Consider the following 23,471-nt stretch of genomic DNA (forward strand, 5'->3'; position numbering starts at 1 on the left):
CACCATGTTATAATTAAACTTTTAAATGCCAAAGATTAAAAGAGAATTCTGAAAGCTCCAGGAGAGAAGCTACATGACAAATACAAGGGATCTCAATAAGCTGATTACCAATTTCTCATCTGAAACCATACAAAAAGGCAGTGGGATAACATTTTATGTGCTGAAAGCAAAAAAAAAAAAAAAAATGCCATTAAGAATTCTATATCTGGCAAAACCGTCTTTCAAAAATGAGGGAAGAATTAAGATATTCTCAGAAAAGCTGATGGACTTCATCACCACTAGACTGGTCCTACCACAAATGCTAAAGAAAGTTGTGCAGGTTGAAAGGAAAGGGCACTAGACAATTGACCGAAACCACGTGCAGAAATAAATATCTCTGGTAAAGATAATGACCTGCATAAATATAAATATCAGTTATATTATATTTTTTATTTGTAACTCTTTTTACTTCCTATATGATCTAAAAGGCAAATATATAAAACATCCTGATAAATCAATGATTTGGGACTCATAATATATAAATATATAATTGGTGACAAGAACTACATAAAGGTGGTGGATGGAGGGGTATAGACACAATAGTTTATGTGTGCTGTTGAAGCATTAAGTTGGTATCAAAACAAAAGGCTTAGGATGATAAATTTAAGCTCCATGTTTCCCACAAAGAACATATCAGGGAATGTGCAAATTCACAGAGACAGAAAGTAGAGTGCGAGTTTCCAGAGGTGGGAGGCAGGGGCAATAGAGGGGGAGAACAAAATAAGTGTAGGGTCTCTGTTTGGGATGAAGGGAAAGTTATGATAACCAGTGATGGTGAGGGCACTGCAACGCTGTGAATGTGATTAATCCCACTGAAGGATAAGCTTGGGAGGGGTTGGGATGAGAAGATTTATGTTGTATGTTTCCACAGTTAAAAAAAAAAGAACTAAAGAGCTAATGACCATTAAATGCAATACATGATACTGGATGAGATCTAGAATGGAGGAGAAAAGGCTCAAAAGGACATTATTGGGAGATAAGAAAAAATTGGAATATAGAATGTAAGCTAAATTTCTTGGATTTGATAAATGCACTTAACATGTTTACATAAGTGAATATCCTTTTTCTTGTAGGAAATGTACATGGAAGTATTATAAGTTCAAGGAGTATGATGAATGAAACCTACTCTCAAATTATCAGAAAATAGATGAGAAATAGAATGATATGGCAAAGATGGCAAAATGTTAAAATTGGTGGATCTGGGTATAAGGGGGTAAGGGTGGGATGGGCTGTGTTGGAATTCTCTGTATGGGGTTTGTATTATTTTTGCTACTGTCCTGTATGTTTGAAAGTATGTAAAAATAAAAAGTTTTTTAAAAAAGGGCAGAGAATGGCAGAATGGACTAAAAATAAAGCAATAGCCAATATGTGCTTTAAAGAGATTCACCTTATTAAAGAACAAATAGGTTGAAAGTGAAAGGAATTGAAGAAATAATCCATACAAATAGTAACCTAAAGAGAGCTGGGGTGGCTATACTAACATTAGGGAAAACAGACTTTAAGTCAAAAACTGTTACAAGGGACAAAGAATGACACCATATATTGATAAAAGGGTCAATTCATCAAGAAGATATATCAATTATATATAGACATGCAATCTAACAACAGAGTCCCAAAGTACATGAAGCAAACATTGACAGATCTGAAGAAGAAATAGTTCTATATTAATAGTAGGAGAACTGAAGACACCATTTTCAATATACAGAAGATCAATAAGGAAATAGAGGACTTGAACAAAACAATAAACCAACTGGACCTAACAGATACATATAGAACACTTCACCCAACAACAGCAGAATACACATTCTTCTCAAATGCATCTGGATCATTCTCTAGGATTGATCTGTGTTAGGTCACAAAACAAGTTTCAGTAAATTTTTAACGACTGAAATCATCCAAAGTATCTTCTCTGACTACAATGGAATGAAACTAGAATTCCATAACAGAAGAACTGGAAAATTCACAAAAATGTGGAAATTAAACAATACACTCATAACCAATCAATGAGTCTGAGAAGAAATCATATGGAAAATTAGGAAATACCTTGAGATGAATGAAAATGAAAGCACAGCATACCAAAACTTATGGGATGCAGAAATAACAGTGCTTGGAGGGGAATTTTTAGTCTGTAAATGCTTGCATTAAAAAATAAGAAAGATTTCAATCAGTAACCTGATGGAACTAAAAAAAGAAGAGAAAACTAGATCCAAAGTGAGTAGAAGGAAAGAAATAATAAAGATTAGAGCAGAGGTAAATAAAATAGAGAGTAGAAAAACAATAGAGAGATCAACACAATAACATTGACAAGCTTTTAGATAGCAGATAAATGAAAAAAAGAGATATGATATAAATAACTAAAATGCAAGTGGGGACATTACTACCAACAGCACAGAATAGAAAGCATTACAAGAAGATACTGTGAGCAATTGTATGCAAAAAAAAAAAAAATCAGATAACTTAACATTACTAGAAGCATACAAATTACCTAAAATGACCAAGAAGAAATAGAAAACCTCAACAGACCTATAAAAAGTAAAGAGATTGAATCAGTATTCAAAAACCTCCCAACAAAGAAAAGTCCAGGACCAAATGACTTCACCAGTGAATTTTTCCAAACATTTCAAGAACAATTAACAGCATTTCTGTTCAAATTCTTCCAAAATTTTGAAGAGAAGGAAACACACCCTAACTCATTCTATGAGGCCAGCATCACCCTAATACTAAAGCCAGATAAAGATATCACAAGAAAAGAAAATTACAGACCAATAGCTCCTTGAACATGGATGGAAAATTTCACAATGAAGTACTAGCAAACTGAATCCAGTAGCACATTAAAAAGAATATACACCATGGCAAAGTGGGATTTATCCCAGGAATACAAGGGTGGGTCAACATGCAAAAATCAATCAATGTAATACACCACATTAACAGGATGAAGGAAAAAAAATACATGCTAATTCCAATTGACATAGAAAAGGGCTTTTGCAAAATCCAGTACTCCTTCTTGATAAAAATATTTAGAAAACAAAGAATAGAAGGAAACTTCCTCAATGTGATAAAGGGCATGTATGAAAAAACCCACAGCTAACATCATACTCAGTAGTGAATGACTGAAAGCTTTCCCTCTAAGATCAGGAACAAGAGAAGAATGCCCACTTTCACCACTGCTATTCAACATTGTACTGGAAGTGCTAGCCAAAATAATTAGGCAAGAAAAAGAAATAAAAGGTTTTCAAAAAAGAAAGGAAGGAGTAAAACTATCCCTATTCACAGATGACATGATTATGTATATAACTGAAAAATATACAAAGAAGCTACTAGAGCTATTAAAATGAACTTAGCCAAGTGGCAGGGAACAAGATCAACACGCAAAATGTTGGTGGTGTTTCTACACATCAGCAATGAACAACAAAAACCCAAAAGGAAACCAAGGAAACAATTCCATTTACAATAGCAACTAAAATAATGAAATAGGGAAAATATTTAGCCAGGGACATAAAGGACTTGTACATGGAAAATTACAAAACATTGCAGAAAGAAATCAAAGAAGATCTAAATAAGCAAAAAGACATCCCATGTTCATGGATTAGAAGACTTAATGTTGTTAGATGGCACAAGAATAGACATGTAGACCAATGGAAGAGAGCTAAGAATTCAGAAATTAACCCACATATATATTGTTAATTGATTTTTGACAAGAGTGTCAAATCCACTCAATGGGGAAAGAATAGTCTCTTCAACAAATGCTGCTGGGAAAACTGGATATCCACATGCAAAAGAATGAAAATAGACCCTCTACATCGCACCATATATAAAAATTAACTAAAAAATGTATTAATAACCTAAATATAAGGGCTAAACACATAAAACTTTTAGAAGAAAACATAGGAGAATGTGTATCCTTTGACTTTACACCAAAAAAAAAGCACCAAAGAAATAATAGATAAATTGGATTTCATCAAAATTAAAAATTCTCGTGCATCAAAGGACGTTATGAAGAAAGTGAAAAGACAACATACAGAATGGGAGAAAATATTTGGAAACCAGAAATTATAAAGAACTCCTACAACACAACAACAAAAAGACAAACAACCCAATTTAAAAATGGGCATAGGATTTGAATAGGCATTTTCCAAAGAAGATATACAAATGGTCAATAAACACGTGAAAAGATGCTCAACATCATTAGCCATTAGGGAAATGTAAATTAAAACACAAGATACTACTTAATACCCACTAAAATGGCTATTACTTTTTGAAGAAAAAAACGGAAAATAGCAAGTGTTGGCAAGAATGTGGAGAAATAGGAACTCCCATACACTGCTAGTGGGGATATAAAATGGTACAACTGCTGTGGAAAGCAGTTATTTTCATAAAGCATTATTAACAATAGCCAAAAAATGAAAGCAACACAAGTGTCCATCAATGGATGAATGGATAAACTATATATATATATATGGTATATATAACAGTATGTATATTCTGATACATGCTACAACATGAAACTTGAAGACTTCATGTTGAGTGAAATGAGCCTGACACAAAAGGAAAACTATTGTATGATTTCACTTATAGGAAATACTTAGAATATGCAAATTCATAGGGACAGAAAGTAGAGTACAGGTTAGTAGGGATAGGCTGATTGATGGGAATGAAGAGCTAATGCTTAGTGAGTGCAGCGTTTCTGTTTGGCTTAATGAAATGGCTTTGGTAATGGATGGTGGTGATGGTGGCACAACATTGTGAATGTAATTAATATTACTGAATTGTATACTTGAAAGTGGTTAAAATGGGAAAATTTATATTACATATATATATTATGACAACAAAAAGTTTTTTTAAAAAGATGACACTGGGTGCTTTGTGAGAATAAGCAGGAACAGTAAGGGCTAAAGAGGATGTTTTCAAATGGTCTAGGTGAGAGGAGGAGCAGACTCTAGGGAGGCAGGATCAGCAGGATGCTTCATGGATTGGATAGGGGGTGATATGCAGTCCTGAGGGAAGCCTGGGGAGGACCCACCCTGCACCGGTGGGCCTTGGCAGCCTAGCCCAGCCTGGATCACAGTGTCACTGCCTTCCCTAAGGCAGTTCCAGGCTTCTGGCCAGCTCTGTCCTGAGGAACAGATGAGTTTCTCCACACACTGTGCACTTTGCTCTGTTTTTTCACTCAAGGCACTGCTAGGCCAACTGGATCATCCATTGTTGTAAAGCCTCAAAGGAAAGCCAGGGCCAAACCCCTTGTCCCACTCTGTCCCTACCTGTGCTCCTCCTGGTCTTCTCCAGCCCCACTTCCCCTTCAGTTTGAAATGTCTTCAAACCATCCTCCTCCCTCCATCTTCTCTCTCCTTTGGGAAATCAAAGATCTGTATGTCATGGGCCTGACATGATACATGGCGCCCCATGGTGTAGCCACAGGGTCCTCCGGAGTGGCTGGTGGTTACATTCAGTGAGCGTGGGAGGTGGAGGGTCTTGTGAGGAGCCAGATTGGGTCAGGGGAGGCAGCGGGGGTGGGAGGTGGGGGAGACTGCAGGCCAAGTCTGCCCTCAGACAGAGGGTCTCATTTAGCCATCTGTGTAGGTGGCCAGTGTTGGACTCTTGCCAATATTGGATTTTTGCCTTATTTTGCAGGGAGGGAGAGGAAAGGGAGGAAAGGGAGGGAGGAAGAGGAGGAAAGGGGAAGGGAGGGAGAGGAAGGAGGAGGAAAAGCAGAGTAAGGAGAAAGAAAGGTAGGAGTGGGGAAGGCAGAGAAAAGAAGGAGGGAAGGGGAGGGGAGGGGGAAGGAAGGAAAGAAAGGAAGAAACTGAATTATATATAGGCAGGAAGACACAAAATGCATCCTTTGCAGAAGATATGACTATCGTTTTGTCAAGACAAAAGGACCAACTGAAAAAGTAGTAAAACTGATAAGAGAATAACTTAAGGTGGCTGGGGGAAAAGACCAACATACAAAATCAATAACTTTCTACCCAGCAGCAATAACAAATGAGAAAATTAAATGGAAAAAAAGTACATTTTTTTTAAATACCTAAGAATCAGCACAAGGCCTTACGCCATCTGGCCCTGGCTCCCCTGCCCCTTTCTTAGTGCTCTCCTCCTTGCTCATGTGGCTTCAGCCACTCTGGTTTCCTTGATGGGTCTCACTAGCTTCTACCCCTGGGTCTTTGCACTGGCTGTCCACTCTGATCCTAGATCATTTATTTCCTCACCTTCTTAGTCTATGTTGGAGTCGGCAAACTTTTTCTATAAAGGGCCTGAGAGTCAGTATTTTAGACTGCAGGCCAAGAGGCAACATCAAGGATATCATGTAGGTGCTTATATAACAAGAGAGAAAAAAATTTCTGATAAAATTGAAAATAAAATAGTAATAATTAAAGACATATTTTCTGTAATACAAGTTTACTGAGAAGAATGGAATTTTTTGGAGGGGATAACATCAAAAATAGTGTACCCTATCATGAAATCCATTGCAAATATTCATCTGTAAAAAACCATTCTTAGCTTGTGGGTCTGTGCAAAAACAGGAAGCAGGCCAGATTTGGTCTGTTCTCAAATATCACTTCCTCAGTGAGGCCTTCCCAAGACATCCTCTTGAAAACTTTGTCTGCTAGCCTTGCCCTCCTGATCCCCCTTATCCTCTAGTTGTCTCTGTAGCATGGCTCACAATCTGATATACTATATATGTATTTTACTCATTTATTTATTATCCATCATATAAATTTTATGCAGGCAGGATTTTTGTCTGTCTTGTTCACTGTTGTATTCCTAGCACCTGGAACATGCCTGGCACAAAATAGGCACTCAATAAGTATCTGTTGAATGAATGAATGAATAGAATTGTAGCAAATTTGGAATGTGCTAATACCTGTAAGTGCTTGGAGCAGTGCCTGGCACACTAAGTGCTCCATGAGTGTTTGTTCATGGCAATGTTACTGTTACTATTACTTTCATCAGGGCCCCAGACCTGCTGCATCTCTTCTCCCTGCCTCTGCTGCATCTGTGGCTCCTGAACTCTGCCCCCCTGCTGGACCTTGCTTCCCACCCTGGGCCAAGTCTGACAGCCCCAGGGACCCTCACTACCCACAGAGTCCCCACTCACTACCCAAGATACCCTGGAACTGATTGCCTCGTCCCACCTCTCCCCCATTCTCCTCCAGCACACCCCTGCTCTTGTTCCAGCTTCTGAGCCCTTGCCTGAGAATTCTACCCTCCTGAGTCTCTGCCGGATTAATTTGCATTCAAACAACACCTCAGGTCACTTGCCCCCTCCTCTGGAAAGCCTTCCCTGATACACACCCTAGCCTCTGGGTGCCCACAGCCCCTCTGCTGACCATTCATTGAGCACAGTCACTCTGCCAGGACACCATCTGTGACTCCTTTCCTGTCTCCCACCAGCCCCTTCCCCTACCTCCCAACACGGCCCCTGGCCCAGGAAGTCCAGGGCCTGATCTGGCCCCTTAGCTCTCAGAATGCCCCTCCTCCTGCTCTCTGGAAATTAAACCTGTGCTCTTCCTGGTTCCTGAGATCCATCTCTCCCCACCCTGGTGCGCTCTCCTTTCCTCTCAACAGCACATCCTACAATAGAGGGAATGAGAAGGGAGAGGTTAAGCAGTTTGCCAGGATCACACAGCAAGGCAGAGGTGGAGCGGAACTTGAACCCAGAGCCCTAGGATCACCTGGATTGGCCTTACCAGTCCTGGATACATAACACATCATACAGAGGGAAGGACAGAGTTTTGTATGAGCCAGCAGCTGAGCTGGGGCTAGAAACCAGAGTCCCTCCTCCCTACCCGACTTCTCTGCGAGGCCAGGCGTCAGGGGCACACACAGGAGCTGGCTCCGGCTCCTGGCCCACAGCCAACCGTCATCCCCGTGAGGTCAGCCGCGGCCGGCGATTTCGGGGAAATACCAGCTCCTTATTAAAAACAGGCGGTGGCCAGGCCACTGCTGCTTTCCCAGTAGAAACTGGAGTGTTTGTTCCAAGAGGAACAAGAATGGGCAGGGCTCAGCCAGGGCCACTGAGGCAGGGGGCGCGGTCTGCAGCACCCGGTTGAGGGTCAGAAGGTCCTGGGGAGGAGGGGGTGGGGGATGCTTCCCAAGGTTTTGGCAAGGGCAGCCTGTGTGAGGCGCGGGCACGGGGCTCAGGGCCCAGGGTCCACACAGCCATCAGACCAGGGAGGGTGGAGGACCCTCACCTGGAAACCACAGGGGTGGGGAGGAGGAAGGAAGGGCGGCATCCACAACTTCCCCCTGTCCCCCCAACCAGAGACAGAACTCTGGCAGCCAGCAGAGCCTAAGAGAAACCAGGCAGAGGGCGCAAGCCTTCCTCCTCTGGGGTGGGCAGCCCGCATGCGCCAGTCTCTCCACCTCTGAGCTCCCAACTCTCCAGCTCCAGGTAAGCTGAGACTGCCCCTTCCTGCAGGGGGCGCGAGAGAGCCGTGCCTCTCCCGGCTCAGACATGCCGGCCGGCCCGCAGCCGGGCATCTGGAGCGAGTTAGGGTTGGTGAGGCCGGGCGGGCGGCGGCGTGAGCTCATCCCGGCCCGCCCCACTGCGGTTTCCACCGGGCTGTGAAGGGAACAGAACACAGAAGCGCCTCGCCGCCGAGGGCCCGGGCCCGGGGAGCGCGGCTGGAGCAGCGGCTCCTCCCGGGATGTGGGTGTGAGTGGGAGAGGCAGGACTGTGTGTGTGTCACTGGCGCGCCGCCGAGCGAGCGAGGGCTGAGCCCTGAGCCGGCAGCCAGCGAGTGCCGCCGTGTGCTGCCGGGTGTCGTGGCTTGTCAGGGTGTGTTTGTCCCTACCGGGGAAATGCTGTGCGTGAGGCGGGTTGCACACATTCCGGCATACACTCTCCTGAAGGATCATTAGCCTCATTTTAGGGAAAAGAAGGCCAAGTCCAAGAGAAGGAGGAGGACTGGCCCCGTGCACAGGCTGGGACTCCCAGCTCCCCTGCCTTGTGTGTCCCTGTGCTTATGTGAGAAGCTGTGAGCCGGCCACGGACCCCACGGTGCTGGAACCAAAGCCCAGGACCCAGTGTCCACCAACACCCCCCCCCCCTTTCTGGCCACCCACTTCTTGTCCTGCCACCCAGCCACCCACCAGAGCAGGACCTTGGGCACTCTCCTCCTTCAAGAGGAAGGAAGAAACCTGTTCCCAGCACTCAGTCATGGCTAACAGTGACACACACACACACACACCTGGACACACACATGGTGTTGGACACACAGAGAGAACTCTCCTAGTGATTGGAATCCAAGTCAGGAGAGCCATCAGGCAGCCTGTTAGATGGTAGCAATAGCTGTGGGTGGTTCTTGCCCTCCATGGCCTTGGTGCCAGGTCAGGCAGCCCAAGAGGGGGAGAGAGGAGCCCAGGGAAGACAGGCTTCCTGGTGAGATTCCCCACCACCTGCATGCAGGGGCAGGGAGCAGGAGGGGCTGGAGGTCACTGAGCTCTGCACTTTAGGGGTCCCAGCTCCCTGAGGGTGCTGCCCAGGGCGAGAATGGCCTCTGAGTTCTCAGGATTCCTGGCGCCAGGAGCCAGGTGGGGACATGGGTCACCGCTGGTGTCAGTTACCAGGCACAGAGTGGGAAACTGGAGGTACAGCAGGTGCCTCTGAGTGTCCAGGGCTAGCCCCTCCCCATTGCCAAACAGGCCCATCCTCACCCTGCAGGCTCACCTCAGGGTCCTATGGTTCCAACTCTAGGTAGCTGCAGCCTCTGCTGCCCTGGAGACCCTGGAAAGAAGACCTGGGGAGGCAACCCTGACCACCTGCCCATCTTCCTGCTTGCGCTCCCAGAGTTGTCTCTCTCTCTCTCACACACACACACACACCAGCTCCCTCCCTTCACCCATCAGCTGGTGAGACTGAGACAAGGACCCTGCCTGCTATCATCCTCCCTCACCAGCTACTGCCCCTGGGACCCAGAGCACACTCTGCAGAGGGTTGGCAGGGCTGGGCTTGCTGAGGGTGGGGGCGCACACACACACACACACACACACACACACACACGCACACACCAACAACAACCCCCTCACTCACTTTGCTCCAGTTTACGGCCCCTGTAACCACTGTGGGTGCACCTCCCTTTACAGTTTACATGCCCTGTGGTGGCCTGGTCAGGGCAGCAAGTCCTTGTCTCACAGGTGGGTTTAACTATAATGACTCTGGTTTGCATAACCAGAGCTTCCAAATTACTTAGCAAAACATGTTTGCTTTTTAATTAACATGTGCTTGAAAAACAATGGTTTTAATTAAAGTGGGTGGGGGAGAGAAGGGATCATGGGGGAGAATATTGCAAGGAACTCCAAGTCCCACACCAGACTTCTTAAAAATAAAGTGGGAGCTTTGCCTGAAGGCCCCAGAGGCTGGGAGGCAAGGACCCTTGGGGGAGTACCCAGGATCACCGCCCCCACCCCCCCACCCCCCTCCACCCCTCTCCAGCCCCTTGCTGGGAATTTGCCCTTTTGCTGATGCCCAATTACTCAGTTATCCAGGGTTCCCTGGGCCCCTCTGGGAAGGGGTGGTCTTTTAGAAAGCACAGTCTTGGGGAGGGGTAGATGAATGGGAATCCACCAGGCAGAGAAGGGAGAGGGAAAGGCATGCCTGAAGACCTGACAGCGTAGGCCTTGTGGAGGGAATGTGCAGTTTACTGGAGAGGGAGGACAGGGAACTAGGGAGAGGTGACCCTAAAACCACGGAAAAGTCAGACTGGAGGGAAGAAGCTGGGCCGGTGAGCGGCTGATGTCCAAGCCCTGGAGAGATGGGGGCACTTAGCTGGGGCGGGGGCTTAGGATGGAAGGGACGCTGGCTGGCCTGGGCAGCAGCAGGGCAATGGGGGGACCGGCAGAGGAAGGGGAGGGGCTCACAAAGATGAAGCCCGAGCTTCCTCCTCAGGTTGACTGACAGGGCAGTGGGTTGATCACTCCAACAGGGTGTAGCGTTGGCCCCATAATTCCCCAGGGAGGAGGCAGTGGTGATGGGGTGGGGGCTCCTCCCTGACTTGGGCCCTCTCTCAGCAACGCCCAGCTCTCAGGCTCTCCCCACCCCACCAGGGGGTTTGGGGGTCTGGAGATTGATTTGAGAATCCCTCCCTTCTCCCTTCCTTCCCCAAATGCCCCCAAGGGGATGTGGGGGGCCAGGAAGGCTTCTCTATGAAAGAGGTGCCTGGGTCCTGAGGGTCACGAGGGGGGTCAAGAGAGACAGGTAAGGGGGTGGGGATAGATGTTGCCCAACTGGGCCTCTGTACCCTCATTTGTAAAATGAAGGCAGTGTTACCTGCCTCCCAGGGTCTCGGAACTCAGGGGGCTGCATTCCCCAACTCCCTCCTCCCAGTCCACCAGCCAGGCTGCACTGCCTAGAGACCCTCACATCCTGATGCCCCCCAAACCGAGAACAAGAAAGTGGGCTGCCTGTTGGTCTATTTTTTCCACAGTGGTTCCCCCAGCATCTAGAGCAGTGCATGTACACAGTCAGTGCACAATACATGCATGTGGAAGGGATAAATGGGTGAGAATGAGAGGCTGCTGTCTCAAGATCCAACCACACCATCTTCCCTTTCTGACCTTTTGGGGCCAGTGTCAGCAGTGGGGTACGGCCCAGAGTCAGAGGTCAGCATGGGGGTGCGGCTGAAATCCCCTCACCCTTGTGGACAAAGGGGAGACTGAGAGGAAGCCTCTGGGACCTGAGGAAGCCTCCAGGGGTCGCCCCAGTCCCCAGCGACCCCGCCCAAGACCCTGTTTCTCATTAGGGGCCTTCTTGCTTCCCCTAACCCGTGCCCCCACATGAAACGTGCCTCCCTGTACTTAATTCATTACGCCCGGCAGGGTGGGAGGCCTGGTGGGCGGGGGTTATTTTTTCCCCTGAGCTCAGACATTCCTCGTTTTATTATTCCCCACATTTCAAAGCAGCTGTTGCCTCCCCCGGCTGCCCCCAGCCTGAAGCTCAGAGTCCAGAAGGGGCCTCTCCAGGGCTCAGGACAACCAGAGGCTCCAACACAGCCAACTCAGCACAGAAGGGAAACTGAGGCCCAGAGGTGGGTGGGATAGTCACAGAGCAACCTGCAAGGGTCTCCCCCACAGTCTGCACCTGAACTTATCTTCTCCCCAAGGTTGCCCCTCCATGTGCCCCCCAGTAGGCCTACCTTAACATTGCTTCTCCCCTCCCACCCATCCCCACCCTCCTTGCTCCCCACAGCTGGCCTCAGTGGCCCTCCCTCCCCGGCTTCCGGCGCCCACAGCCTGTGGCCCAGATGCCTTTCCTGACATTCGAGGTCCGTGGAGCAGCCCTTGCCTCCTCCCATCCTAGAGCAGATGCTAGGACAATTCTTAGGGTCCTTTCCCTATTTGGGGTCCTGGCAAGCTGAGCCCCAAATGGGTTAGTGGCCTGACAGAGAGCAAGGCCCATCCTGGAGAAAGAGCTCACCCTGAAAAACAGCAGGGCTGGGGTCAGACTAGTGGACCACCGAGGGGACAGGTGAGGTTGGCAGGTCCAGGGGCCCAGTGTGGGAGAACTGGGGAGACCTGAACAGATTTCTACCCTGCATCAGAGAGCCACCCACCCAGCAGAGCTGCCTCAACAGGGGATAATAGTCAAGCAAGCAGCAGCTCATCAGACTCTTGTCCTGGGGAAGAGGTTGACCCAAGTGTCAGAGGCTCCTTCCTGCCCAACTTTTAGGTCAGAATCCAGTGCCAGAGATCACTGCTCCCAATTCAAATGGACAAAATTGGGGTCCCTCCTTGCTCACTCAAGGGCAGCTGGTCAGGTCTGGAAGCACAGACCAGGACACAAGGACAGGGGGCTTGGGAGCTGGGCCAAGCCTAGAGCAGGACCTGGCCAGGGCCTTCTCCCCGTTAGTAGCAGCGTCCTTGTGCCTGGTAAAGTGCAGGTAGTGCAATCCATGTGTGGTCATTGCGTGCTGATGGGGTCTGACTCAGAGAGCTGGGAGTGGGAGGCAGCCTGCAGGGGTCAGGACCTCCACCCAGGGGAGGGACCCCAGGGGAAAGGCAGGAGTCCAGATGGGCCGGGCAGCCTGGAGATGCTGGGGATTGAGTCTAGAGGTCATTCCAACCCCTGTGACCATCTTGCCCTAGCTGACCCTAAAGCTAGGCACGTCTGCCCACACCTCCAGCTCTACTCTCCAGAACTCCCCCAGGGAACCTTTACTATGAGGAAGACATCATCTGGGGGATTGACTACACGGAGCCTGAGTTCTGAGACTGCTGGCCCTCAGAATGGCCCCCTCCTCGGAATAGAGCTGTCTCAGTCTAGGGCTGTGGGATCTGAGTGTTCCACCCTCTTGGGGGCTCCCACCCCAGGCCCCTACTACTGAGGCCTGGCCATGCAGAGGGAACCCCTAAAGCTCCTGGGATGTGGCTGGCTTTCTCTTCCACCCCTCAGCCTGAACACCATCTTGTTCTTCCTGGGCTAGAAACCCTAGCTGTTGCAGCTAGGGAAGACAGGTCACTGCCACTGGCTCCCCCACTTCCACCTGGGCATCCAGCAGCTTGGGAACGCCTGGAATCTCAGGATCCCAAATACTCCAACAAAGGGAGTTGAGACAGCCCTGCCTGTGTGACCTCCTCCTTCTGGCCCCGATCTCACCAGTGCCTATTTGTCCCAAGGGCTCACTTGTGCTGCCCCTGCCAAGTACCCATTCCTCACTCCATCCCAACTGGTCTCTGAGCCAAGTCTCTGTTAGTCATCACAGATTGAGCATAGCTGGCACCTGATGATTACATGATGAATGAATGTATTCATTCAACCGAGCCAGGCCTGGAAAGGATTTGCCACATATGAGGGTCTCTACCCAGGAATTTGGGGAGATGTCAGTTGCACCTAACTGTGAAATTCCCTCAAAACTTGCAAACTGCCTCGTAAGGTCTTATTTTGCCAAAAGTAAAGACATGGAAGTCATGGTAGCTACAGCTGCCACCACTATTGTTTCATAAACAAAAAGATATTCTCAAACCCAAAAAAAGTAAGTAGGGGTTGTATGTATGGTACTAGAATAAAAATTTAAAAGGAAAAAAAAATCCATGAAACTGCACAACACAGTGAACCCTAAGTTAAATCATGGACTAGAGTTAAAAATAGTTATAAAAATGTGCCTTCATCAATTGTAACAAATGTGCCACACCGATGCAAAGTGTTAATAATAGGGTGGTATATGGGAATCCTGTATTTTATGCATGATTGTTCTGTAAACCCACAACTTCTATTTAAAAAAAAAAAAAGTAATTAGCCTCCATCTCAGAAAGGCCTTGAAAATGCATACACTGAGCTTCATGGAAAACACACTACATGGGCCTTATTGTTCTCCCATGAACATTTTCTCAGGTTTCATCACAGATTGGGTCTGGGGTTTGGAAATGCTTAAGTGTGTCCAACCTCCGCCAGGTCAAGGAACCCTTCTGCAGTCCTCCTGGCTAGAATTGATCCCCTCTGCTTGCACACCCCACGGGACAGGGAGGTCACTACCTCTCCCAGTTAGCCCAGGAGCTAGGGGAGGTCATTCTAGAGCACCTTTAAGTGATTTCCAAGCCCACCATGGAAAGGAGAGAAAGTGACCAGAAGGGAGGTGAGGGGAAAGCAGACAGAGGCCTCCAGAACAGTATCGGGCACAGGAGTGGTGGGGAAACAGGTGCTCACGTTCAGCTTCACCAAAGTGTAAAAATCATAAAGTCAGCAGAGACCTGAGCTTTCTCACAGGGCACCATCTCCCCCATCTCTGGACTCCTGGAGTCTTCCAACGCCCCATCTCATCCCCACCTTCCTTTCAGAAAGGCTCTAATGCGCCCAATCTCACCACGGCCTCGTGGATACGTGAGGTACCTATAGACCAGAGAAGAGAACGGAGATTGGAAGAAAATGGTGGAAACTAGGAGTCCTCAGCCAGGCTGGCGAGGAGGCAGCAGGCAGGCACCCTTCCCAGCCCCAACCTTCTAGGCCCTTCTCGATCTAACGGGCCCGGGCCCTGGCTGCTGAGACCTGGAGGAAGCCTGTTGGGCTGTCGGGGCCGGGGGGAGCCAATGCACACACAGTCACACGCATGCCACATTCCAACTGTGCTCTGTCAGCGTTTGGGCAAACCAAGATTGTGTGGCTTTGGGGAGGGCAGGGAACAAATAACCCCCAAACTTGGGTAAATGGGGGGGGTTACTGAGGCTGGTTGGAAGGGACTTGGGAGAACCCCAGGGAGCCACTTCTGTGCCCTGTCACCGGGTTCAAGGTCTGGGGTTTTCCTGCTGTTCTCTGAGGTGACTGGGTCAGCACTCCCCAGGGTGGGGGCAGGCCCTGTTCCCAGGCAGGCCCATCTTTGCCCACTCCCCACCCCCAACCCTCACCATCACCCAAGGCCTCGGGATCAACAGCAGAGGACTCCAGCCTGGCGCCCCCAGATACCCCTGTACAGCTGCCCAGGTTCTTTTGCCCCTGGACCCAGACTCTACTGCCTGGACTTTGCACTCTGTCCACCTCCTGATTTCTCTTAAAGCCTTCATCAGCCTCCTGTCAGTCCTTCTGCTGCTCTGAGTGCTTTGAGCACTTTTTTACACCTGCCATCTGATTTCTTTCTTTCTTGTGGCCTGGCAATATTTTCCTCCAGAACCTGATTTCTTCATTCCACCTTGGCCTGCGTTTCTGGCCTTCCTGGCCCCCACCCCCGTGCCATCTGACCCACATGCCGGCACTGGCCCCAGGAGAGAGGACACAGAGTGTGGCAGGCTGTCAAGAGTCAAGGGGCCACGCAGGGACATCTGAGCAGAGGAGGGGCATTTTGTTCTGGACCCATCCCAGGCCCAACTCCCATAATTCTCTGCCCTGTGGACTCAAGCTCCAGACCCTAAAACTCTGCCCTAAAATGAGTTCTGGTTTCTGAGGGTCCTTCAGAATATCTTTTCCCCATGAAGTCACCAGACCTTCTGAGTTGGGTTCTATGGCTTCATGGGGACCCCATCTGGGGTCCTGAGGCTGAATCTGTCCCTGGACCCCCAGACCCCTGCTACTGACCATCTGGTTCAGCCTGGGGCAGGCTGAGAGGCAGATTTTCCTGCCACCTTAAAGGCCTCAGAGATCAGGTCTCAGACCAGATAGGGAAACTGAGGCATGGAGAGGGCCCAGCTCAGACCCCAGTCTTAAAGCACATCACCTGGCACTTGAGGCATGGAGGGGACCAGGCTGCTGGGAAGGCAAACCCATTGCCCCTTCCCATCCATTTCCACTGGCCCCAGGGCCACAGGCTCGACCTCCCTACTTGAGGGGGAAGCTGGGATCAGTGTCTATGCAACTGTGGGGAGGCTGCAGTCTCGCTGGCAGTGCTGCCCGCCCAATGCCAGGCCTGACTCAGCAGAGCCTCCCAGCACGTACACACTCAGACATGCACACAGACACACATACTCATGCACACACACATACACAGGTATACACACATACAGATGCACTGAAAACAGCTACGTGCATACACAGGTATACACACACAGGGACACAAGGGCACACGCAACTCACAGACACAGACACACTCACACCCTAAGCACAAACAATTCACACTATACACACACAGGCACACACTCACAGATACAGATGCAGAGACACACATGCATACTTGTGCACATACGCACACATAAAAACACAGAAATACACACACATTACACCCAGCCAGGGCAAGTGGAAGGATGCTAAGGAAGGAGAACCCTCACCCTGCATTCTATCCCAAGCCCAGGAATAACAGGTCACACGTGGTCAGTACAGTCACATATAACAGGTAAGGAGCCCCAGAATGACAAAGCGGCTGTGGCTGGGACAGAGACACATTCTAAAGGGAGCTGAGCCCCAACAAGTTGAGCTAAACCACTACTGCCAGGGCTTGCCAGATCGAACAGCCCTGGCCCTGCCCCCCAATCTGGCCCTCCCAGTCCACACAAGAAGACGGGTGGGGTAGGGGTGGGGCCACACAGGGTCATGGAGCTGTGTGTGAGTGGCTCCCTTCTACCACCAACCAAGTGGAGTGACAGCTCCCTGGAACTAGAGGAGCCACCAGGAAGGAGAATATGTTTGGGGGTTGGCCAGAGGTGCTGCAGGGCCACCCTAGAAACTGGAGAAGGAAGCAGGCATTCTTGGGAGTGTGGGACACGTACCCCCTGGAATCCGGGACACATATCAGCTTGAAGGCAAGGCCACTTCTCACCTGAAGATAACTGAGGGCAGATGTGATCCCTGGCTGCAGGGCTCCAGACCAGGGCAGGTATCCCCAGAAAGAAAAGGCCAGGACCACCCAGTCACCCCTGGAGACTTTTGAAGGGGAGCTCAGCCGTTCCGGGGCTTGGTGTCAAGGGGAGAAGTAGACAGGGTAGGCAGGAACTGGGGGCTGCCGGACTCACCAGGAGGCTCCCTGCCAAGGAGGCTGATCAGGGCCAAAGGGAGGCCCTGCTGCTCCTCGGTGGGGTCCCTCAGCCACCAACTAGCCGGGGAGGCTGGCCAGAACTCAGCAAGGTCACAGCCACCATGCACATGGAGCCACCCCCAATGGATGCGGGTGCCTGTGGTCCCTGCCCCACCAGCTACCTGAGGGTCTTCAGTGATAGACCATGAAAGGGCAGAGCTCAGCCCTTCCTTTTTCCTGAACCAGATCCAGGGCTGGAGTGGACTGAGCTGAAATAAAGAAAGGAACAAGAAAGCCCCAAGATCTGCCTGAGATACTTCTCAGCAAGTTTTCGAAAGTGACCCAGAATCGGACCACTGCTCACCATCTCCACTGCCAGCTCCTGGGCCAGGTGTCCATCTATCTGCTTCTCTCTCCTGGACCCTACTTCTGCTCATGTCACAGTCTGTTCTCCACACAGCAGCCCGAGGGAGCTCCCCAGCGTGTAAGCCGAAGTCCTCCCTGCCTCCCACGGGGCCTCCATCACCTCCCCAAAGCACCATCTGCCCCCGTCTCAGGGCCTCTGTGTTCTCTGCTGGGACATCTTCCCTCGGATGTGCTCATGGCTCCCTGGAGCAGATGCTGAGTGCCCCACAGGAATGTTCTAGCCCATGTATGGAGCCCTGCCCCAACCAGTGACCGGTCGGTGGATAGACACCCCGGCTTCCTCAGGCCTTGTGTGGAACTGTCATCTGCTCCCTAGTGCACCCCGCAGTGCTTCCTTCCCTCCTCTGCTTCTCACCTTCCGCCCCCCACTCGCCTCCAGAGTCCTTGCCTTGGGGGCTGCTTCGTGGGGGCCCACCATGACACCCTGTCTCTCCCCTCCTTTAAGTCTTTGCCCAACTTTATCAGATAATAACACACCTCACTACCCCCCACCTCACACATGCTCACACACACTCACACTCATACACACACTCCATAGCCCCTTCCCTGCTTTAAGTTCCTCCTCAGCCTTTATCACTATTTGACTTTTATCATTTGGTGGTTTGTGTGGTTTGTTGTCCATGTGAACTCCACTAGGGCAGAGATTTTTACCGCTGTCTCCAGTGAAGGGCTCCCAGCACCTACAATAGAGCCTAGTGCTCACAAAGCATTCAGTAAATACTGAAGGAGTGAAAATGTGACAGACTCTTATACATACTCATACATATACCCTTTCACACACACCTGACACACTCCCCACACCCACATTCCCACACATATGCTCACACAGCCCTGACACACACATACACACCAACATCCTCAGGCAGGATAAGCCATGCACACCTTTGAATTCACTCTTGCACACTGACACCTCCCCCCATAAGCAGACACACTCGCATCCTCCTGAGGCCGTGCAAGTGCACCCCAGAGGGGCTGCCCTGACTTCCTGGGTGTTCCTGACCTGTGGGCTGTTTCCTACCATGTGAGGCCTACACCCCTCATTTCTAGAGACCCCCAGCCTCCCTGCAGGGCATTGGTCTTTCTCCCCATTAAACCCCGTGTGGGTCACCTTCTCCAGGAAGCTCCCCCTAACTCCTCCCATCGGGCTCCAAGGCCCTATGCGAATGGGAAATGGGGCAGGAGTTTGCAGGAGGTATGTGCCTCTTCCCATCACTGCAAGTTCTGCACACTTGTCTCCTGCTGTGAGAAGCTCAAGACTGGTAGACCCCAGATGCTGCCCCAGCAAAACCTCAACCTCTGATCCAGAGCCACACTGCAGGCAGATGTGCTCATTTTTGCTATCTGAGTCAGGACAGGGGTCTAAGGTCCCTTCGGCTCTGACAGCCTGGGGACAAGGTTAGCTCCTGCCCTGCCACCCATTCCTGACGTGATTCAGGTGAGACCATTCTCTGCTCTGGGCCTCAGTTTCCCCACCCCTGACATGGGTGACCTGGGCCAATACCCCATCCTGGCTGCTGAACGTGGAGGGAGACAGCTCAGACAGTGCTCTCAGGCACCCAGTGGCTACAGCACAGCTGGCATCTCCAAGAAGTGAGAGGGGAGGGTGAGAGTGAGAGGGGCCCCAGGCCTGCTCTAGTTCAGGCCCCACTCATACCCCAGTGTCCTGGTGGATAAGCTTAGAGGGTTTGGACAATTTTGATGGGGTGAGCAAGGAGGCAGGATATCAAAGTGACTTCCTCTATTTTGTCTAGGGCTCACTGTGTGTGTCCCATAGATTTTACAGAGGTCAACCAAAAGCCCACAGAGAAGAAGGAGGGAGGAAGGGAAGGAAGGGAGGGAGGGAGGGAAGAAAGGGAGGGAGGGAGGAGAGAAGCCATTTATTCATGAGGCCTGTGGTGTGGGGACAGAGATGCAGTCACAGGCAAGTGCAGCCCATTAGGGGCCAAAAGTGACAGCTGTACAGAGAGGTTTTAGGTGTGTGCAGAGAGTCTCCAATGTGCTCCCCTCCTTCCCACAACGTCAGGCCGCTGGTGTCAGCATCATAAATGGGAGATGAGCTGTCCCCAGCATGGCCTCCCCTGGAGTCCCTGAGAACAAAGGCAGCCACAGGTTACAGAGGATGGGGTCAGTCAAAGCAGCAGGATGTCAACTGAGAACCACAGTAGGTGGAGCTGGGGGTGGTGCCCACAAGGGATGTGGACCTCAGAGGACAGCAGGGCCAGGACTGCAGCGATGGGGAAGGTAGTGACGGAGGGAGGGAGGGAGTGGGACTCTCACCTGGGCTGAGAGGCTCAGCTGGACATGATGTGCTTCACGAATGCTGAAAAGAAGGGGAGAGTGAGTGGCAGGGGTTCAGCTGTGGGTGACCAAGGGAGGGGACTTGTGCCAATGCTCAGCTGTCCCCAGAAGACCCCCGATGCCGACCAGACCCACCTTCATAGTTGATGCAGCCATTGGGGTCCTCTTGCCCGGCCATCAGCTTCTCCACCTCATCTTCTGTCAGCCTCTCACCTGGGGGTGGGCAGAGGCTGTCAGCACCTTCAGGGGTGCGACGGAGCTGGGGGACCCGTTGAACCCCTCTGGACCTCATGCCTCTGCAGTATTCCCACACCTCCATCGTTGCTCACACAGAGACAAATTAAGAAGGACCGGCCCCAGGGTGCGGCCTGAGGCTCCCTCCAAGCCTGAGCTGGGACCCTAACAGCATAACAGTCACCATCCTCTGTCTACACTAGGGTGGCGGGGGCTCCCTCCAGCAGGAGTCCCGCCGCCCCGGAAGCAGTCCCTTGGGTGGCCCTTTGAGGCCAGAGGAAGGACCCGCGGGGTAGAGCTGGGGATCTTGGCGGATGGTAGTGGAGGCGGCCGAGAGACACCACACACAGCTCCGCAGACAAGTCTGGCACTTCCTGGCCTGCAAGCTTTGTGCTTTCGTGTGTGCTGTGCTGCTCCCACAGCGAACGCCTCTTCCCTCCCCCTGCCATTGCCAGCCAGCCACTTACACACAAACACCACCCGGGAGAGGAGCTCAGGGCCGCACACACAGTCCTAGCACAATAAATGTTTGCTGCAGTAAAAAAGTCATTCTGGGGAGGGAGGCGCCTCTGCCGCCAGGATCTGACCCTGCAGGTGGGGAGTGGGAGGTGGCTGTGGCCAGCAGACCCATCAGATGCCCCGCCTAGCCCACCCAAGAGGCCATCGTTGACCTTAGATGCTGCGGCCCTTGGGGCAATGAACACCAGGACTAGGTTGATCCTCCTAATGTACCTGCCTCCTTCTGGCCAACATCCCCAGAGCAGTTCCTGATCCCCTTACCACATCAGGGCACTTTCTTTATTCCCCACCTAAGTGGCATGCCTGTTGCTTGCAAAGGACCTCGACTGTGCCACCCTCTCCATTTCACAGGTGAGATACAGGCCCAGTGGGCGACAGAGCGGTTTCTCCCAGGATCCCAGCTGCCCTCAGGAAGGAGGGGTGGGGGGGGGGACAGAGGCTGCCCTCACCCAGCGTGGCCAACACATGGCGGAGCTCGGCGCCCATGACAGTGCCATTGCCTTCCTTGTCAAAGACCCGCAGCCCCTCCACGAAGTCCTCATAGGTGGCGGTGTCCTTGTTCTTGGAAATGTGCTGCAGCATGGGCAGGAACGTGTCAAAGTCCATCATCTTGTGGTTGAGATCTGCAGAGAGAGGGTCCTGAGTCCCAGGGTCGGAGCGGTGGGATAGGCACACCCTACCCCCGTGCCTTACAGTGAGCAACTATCACCCCTCAAACAGTTGCAAAAACATCTGCCCCAGGCTTGCCATTTACACAGCACTCCACAATCACAACGCACTTTACAGTTTACCAATAAATTCATTGTTTATAGAGCTGTGTGCCACTCACAGGAGAGCCGGCTGCAGTGGCACCACCATGAGGTCTGTCCAGCACCACTTTTTTACTTTTGGGAAACAGTTCTTTCCCAATGTCATCTTCCTGTGGCTCCTACCCACTCTGCCATCCAGTCAGGAGCAGATGGGCCAATCTGAAATCTTCTCTGGGACTTTTGAGCCCCTCAAGGAGGGCTTGGGTCTCAGTCCCTCTGGTGGCAAAGCCAGGCAACCACCTGGGACTTAGGTGGTGAGGGAAGCAGGTGTGGGAGAAGGGTGCTGACCCCAAGAGAGGTGCTGAAGAAGCAGAGAGGGGCAGGGAGAGAGTGCGGGAGGTGGAGAACCCGCTGTCACCTGCCCTGCCCTCGCACAAGCCAGTGGAGCTGGTTGGGTGTCAGTCCCCTCTGACATATGGCCAGTCGGGACGGCAGCCCATCACTGCTGGTCACCTGGTCAGCATCTCCTTGAGGCCAGCCTCAGTGTCCTCATCGGGACAGTTGGAGGATGTCAGCAAAGGATACAGCAGGAAGTCCTCATGTTGTCCCATCACAGATGTCAGCCCACCCTGGCATGCTCCCCTGGGAAAGGTATAAATTGGGGGCCCCAGGCAGGGTGCACCAACCTTCCTGCTTTGGTCTCCCCAGGACGCGGAGCACCTCGGCCTGAGTGGGGTTCTGGCCCAGCGCCCGCAGGACGTCCCCACACTGCCCGTACGTGATCTTCATCTCACACTTGGGCGTGCGGTCAAAAAGCATGAAGGCTTCCTTGAACTCTGCCGGGAGAGGGCAGTGACCTGTGGACACTCCCAGGACAAGCCCAGCCTTGCCCGCCCCCCACACCACTGGCAGAACCCTCAGACGGGGGCCCCTGGCCCACCTGCTGCAGCCCCTTGGCTCGAGACCACTGCTCACCTTCAATCTGCTGTGGCGTGAACTCGATCTGAAAGGAGACCCCAAAGGCTGTGAGTGCCTGTCTCAAAAGGTGGGGCCGGGCCTCCTCCTGGTCACTCTGTGGCCAGCCCAGGCCCCAGCCACTCAGCTGTCCCAGCCTGTCCCATTCTGGCATCCCAGCTGCCACCACCCAGGGCCTCCTGCTGTCCGCTCTGCCACCCTCCTGCCTCTTTGCCTTTCCTCCACTCATCTGACCTGACTTAGGGCCTTGGGTCTGGTATGCACAGGCCGATGCCTTGTGCCACATATCCTGGTGAATACTGGGGTCGTGGTGAGAAGGGAGACCTGGCACCCAAGCCCCAGCCCAGGGTGAGTCCCACCTGGTGCCCCTGGTCCTGGATGGATGTGTCTGAAGCCACAAGACGTGACCCAGGAGGGCTTTGCCACCCCACCAGGTCTGGGGCATCACCTGAGATGGCGACCTGGGGGGCAGCAGGAGGAGCAAGGGTGAGGGTGCAGGCCGGAGGGCACTGTCAGCATGGTGGCATGTCCGCAGGAGGGTGTGCCCGCCTGAGCACCCATGTGTGTGTGCGTGCGTGTGCACGCATGCTGTGTGCCTGCATGTGCTTACATGTGTCTGCATGTGTCTTACGTGTGTCCTCACAAAACCCTTGGGCCCCTCTGGGCTGGGTACTGTCACTTACGTGGCCCTGCCTGTATCTGAGTCTCACCCTTCCCAACCCCCAGCCCACGGGGCCCAGGGTATCCCCCAGAAGGGCATGGGGCCAGGGCAGTGCTGCTGAGTGTTTGCCGAAGCCACATTGGGGCCACCCCGAGGTCAGGGAGCCGGTGTCCCCCTCCTCATCCGATAACAGGTCTATTT

The 23,471-nt window shown here is 51.4% G+C and overlaps 1 protein-coding gene across 2 annotated transcripts in view; it reads right to left on the reverse strand.

Annotated features, from left to right (window-relative positions):
* MYL3 (myosin light chain 3) overlaps positions 1 to 23,471 on the reverse strand; it is a 36,046-nt gene that overhangs the window by 10,749 nt on the left and 1,826 nt on the right. The window contains exons 2-7 of one of the 2 annotated variants that reach the window (XM_037828955.1): positions 22,610 to 22,637; positions 22,321 to 22,470; positions 21,335 to 21,508; positions 20,268 to 20,345; positions 20,112 to 20,154; positions 19,730 to 19,921 (exon numbers count right to left, since the gene is read on the reverse strand). In XM_037828955.1, coding sequence (XP_037684883.1) covers positions 20,126 to 20,154; positions 20,268 to 20,345; positions 21,335 to 21,508; positions 22,321 to 22,470; positions 22,610 to 22,637 — 459 coding nt within the window. In that variant the 3' untranslated portion in view covers positions 19,730 to 19,921; positions 20,112 to 20,125. Of the gene's footprint in view, positions 1 to 19,729; positions 19,922 to 20,111; positions 20,155 to 20,267; positions 20,346 to 21,334; positions 21,509 to 22,320; positions 22,471 to 22,609; positions 22,638 to 23,471 lie in introns of those variants that run through there. The other variant, XM_037828958.1, reaches the window with a different exon arrangement.

This window comes from Choloepus didactylus, chromosome 1 (genome assembly GCF_015220235.1).
Source record: "Choloepus didactylus isolate mChoDid1 chromosome 1, mChoDid1.pri, whole genome shotgun sequence".
Taxonomy (NCBI): Eukaryota; Metazoa; Chordata; class Mammalia; order Pilosa; family Megalonychidae; genus Choloepus; species Choloepus didactylus.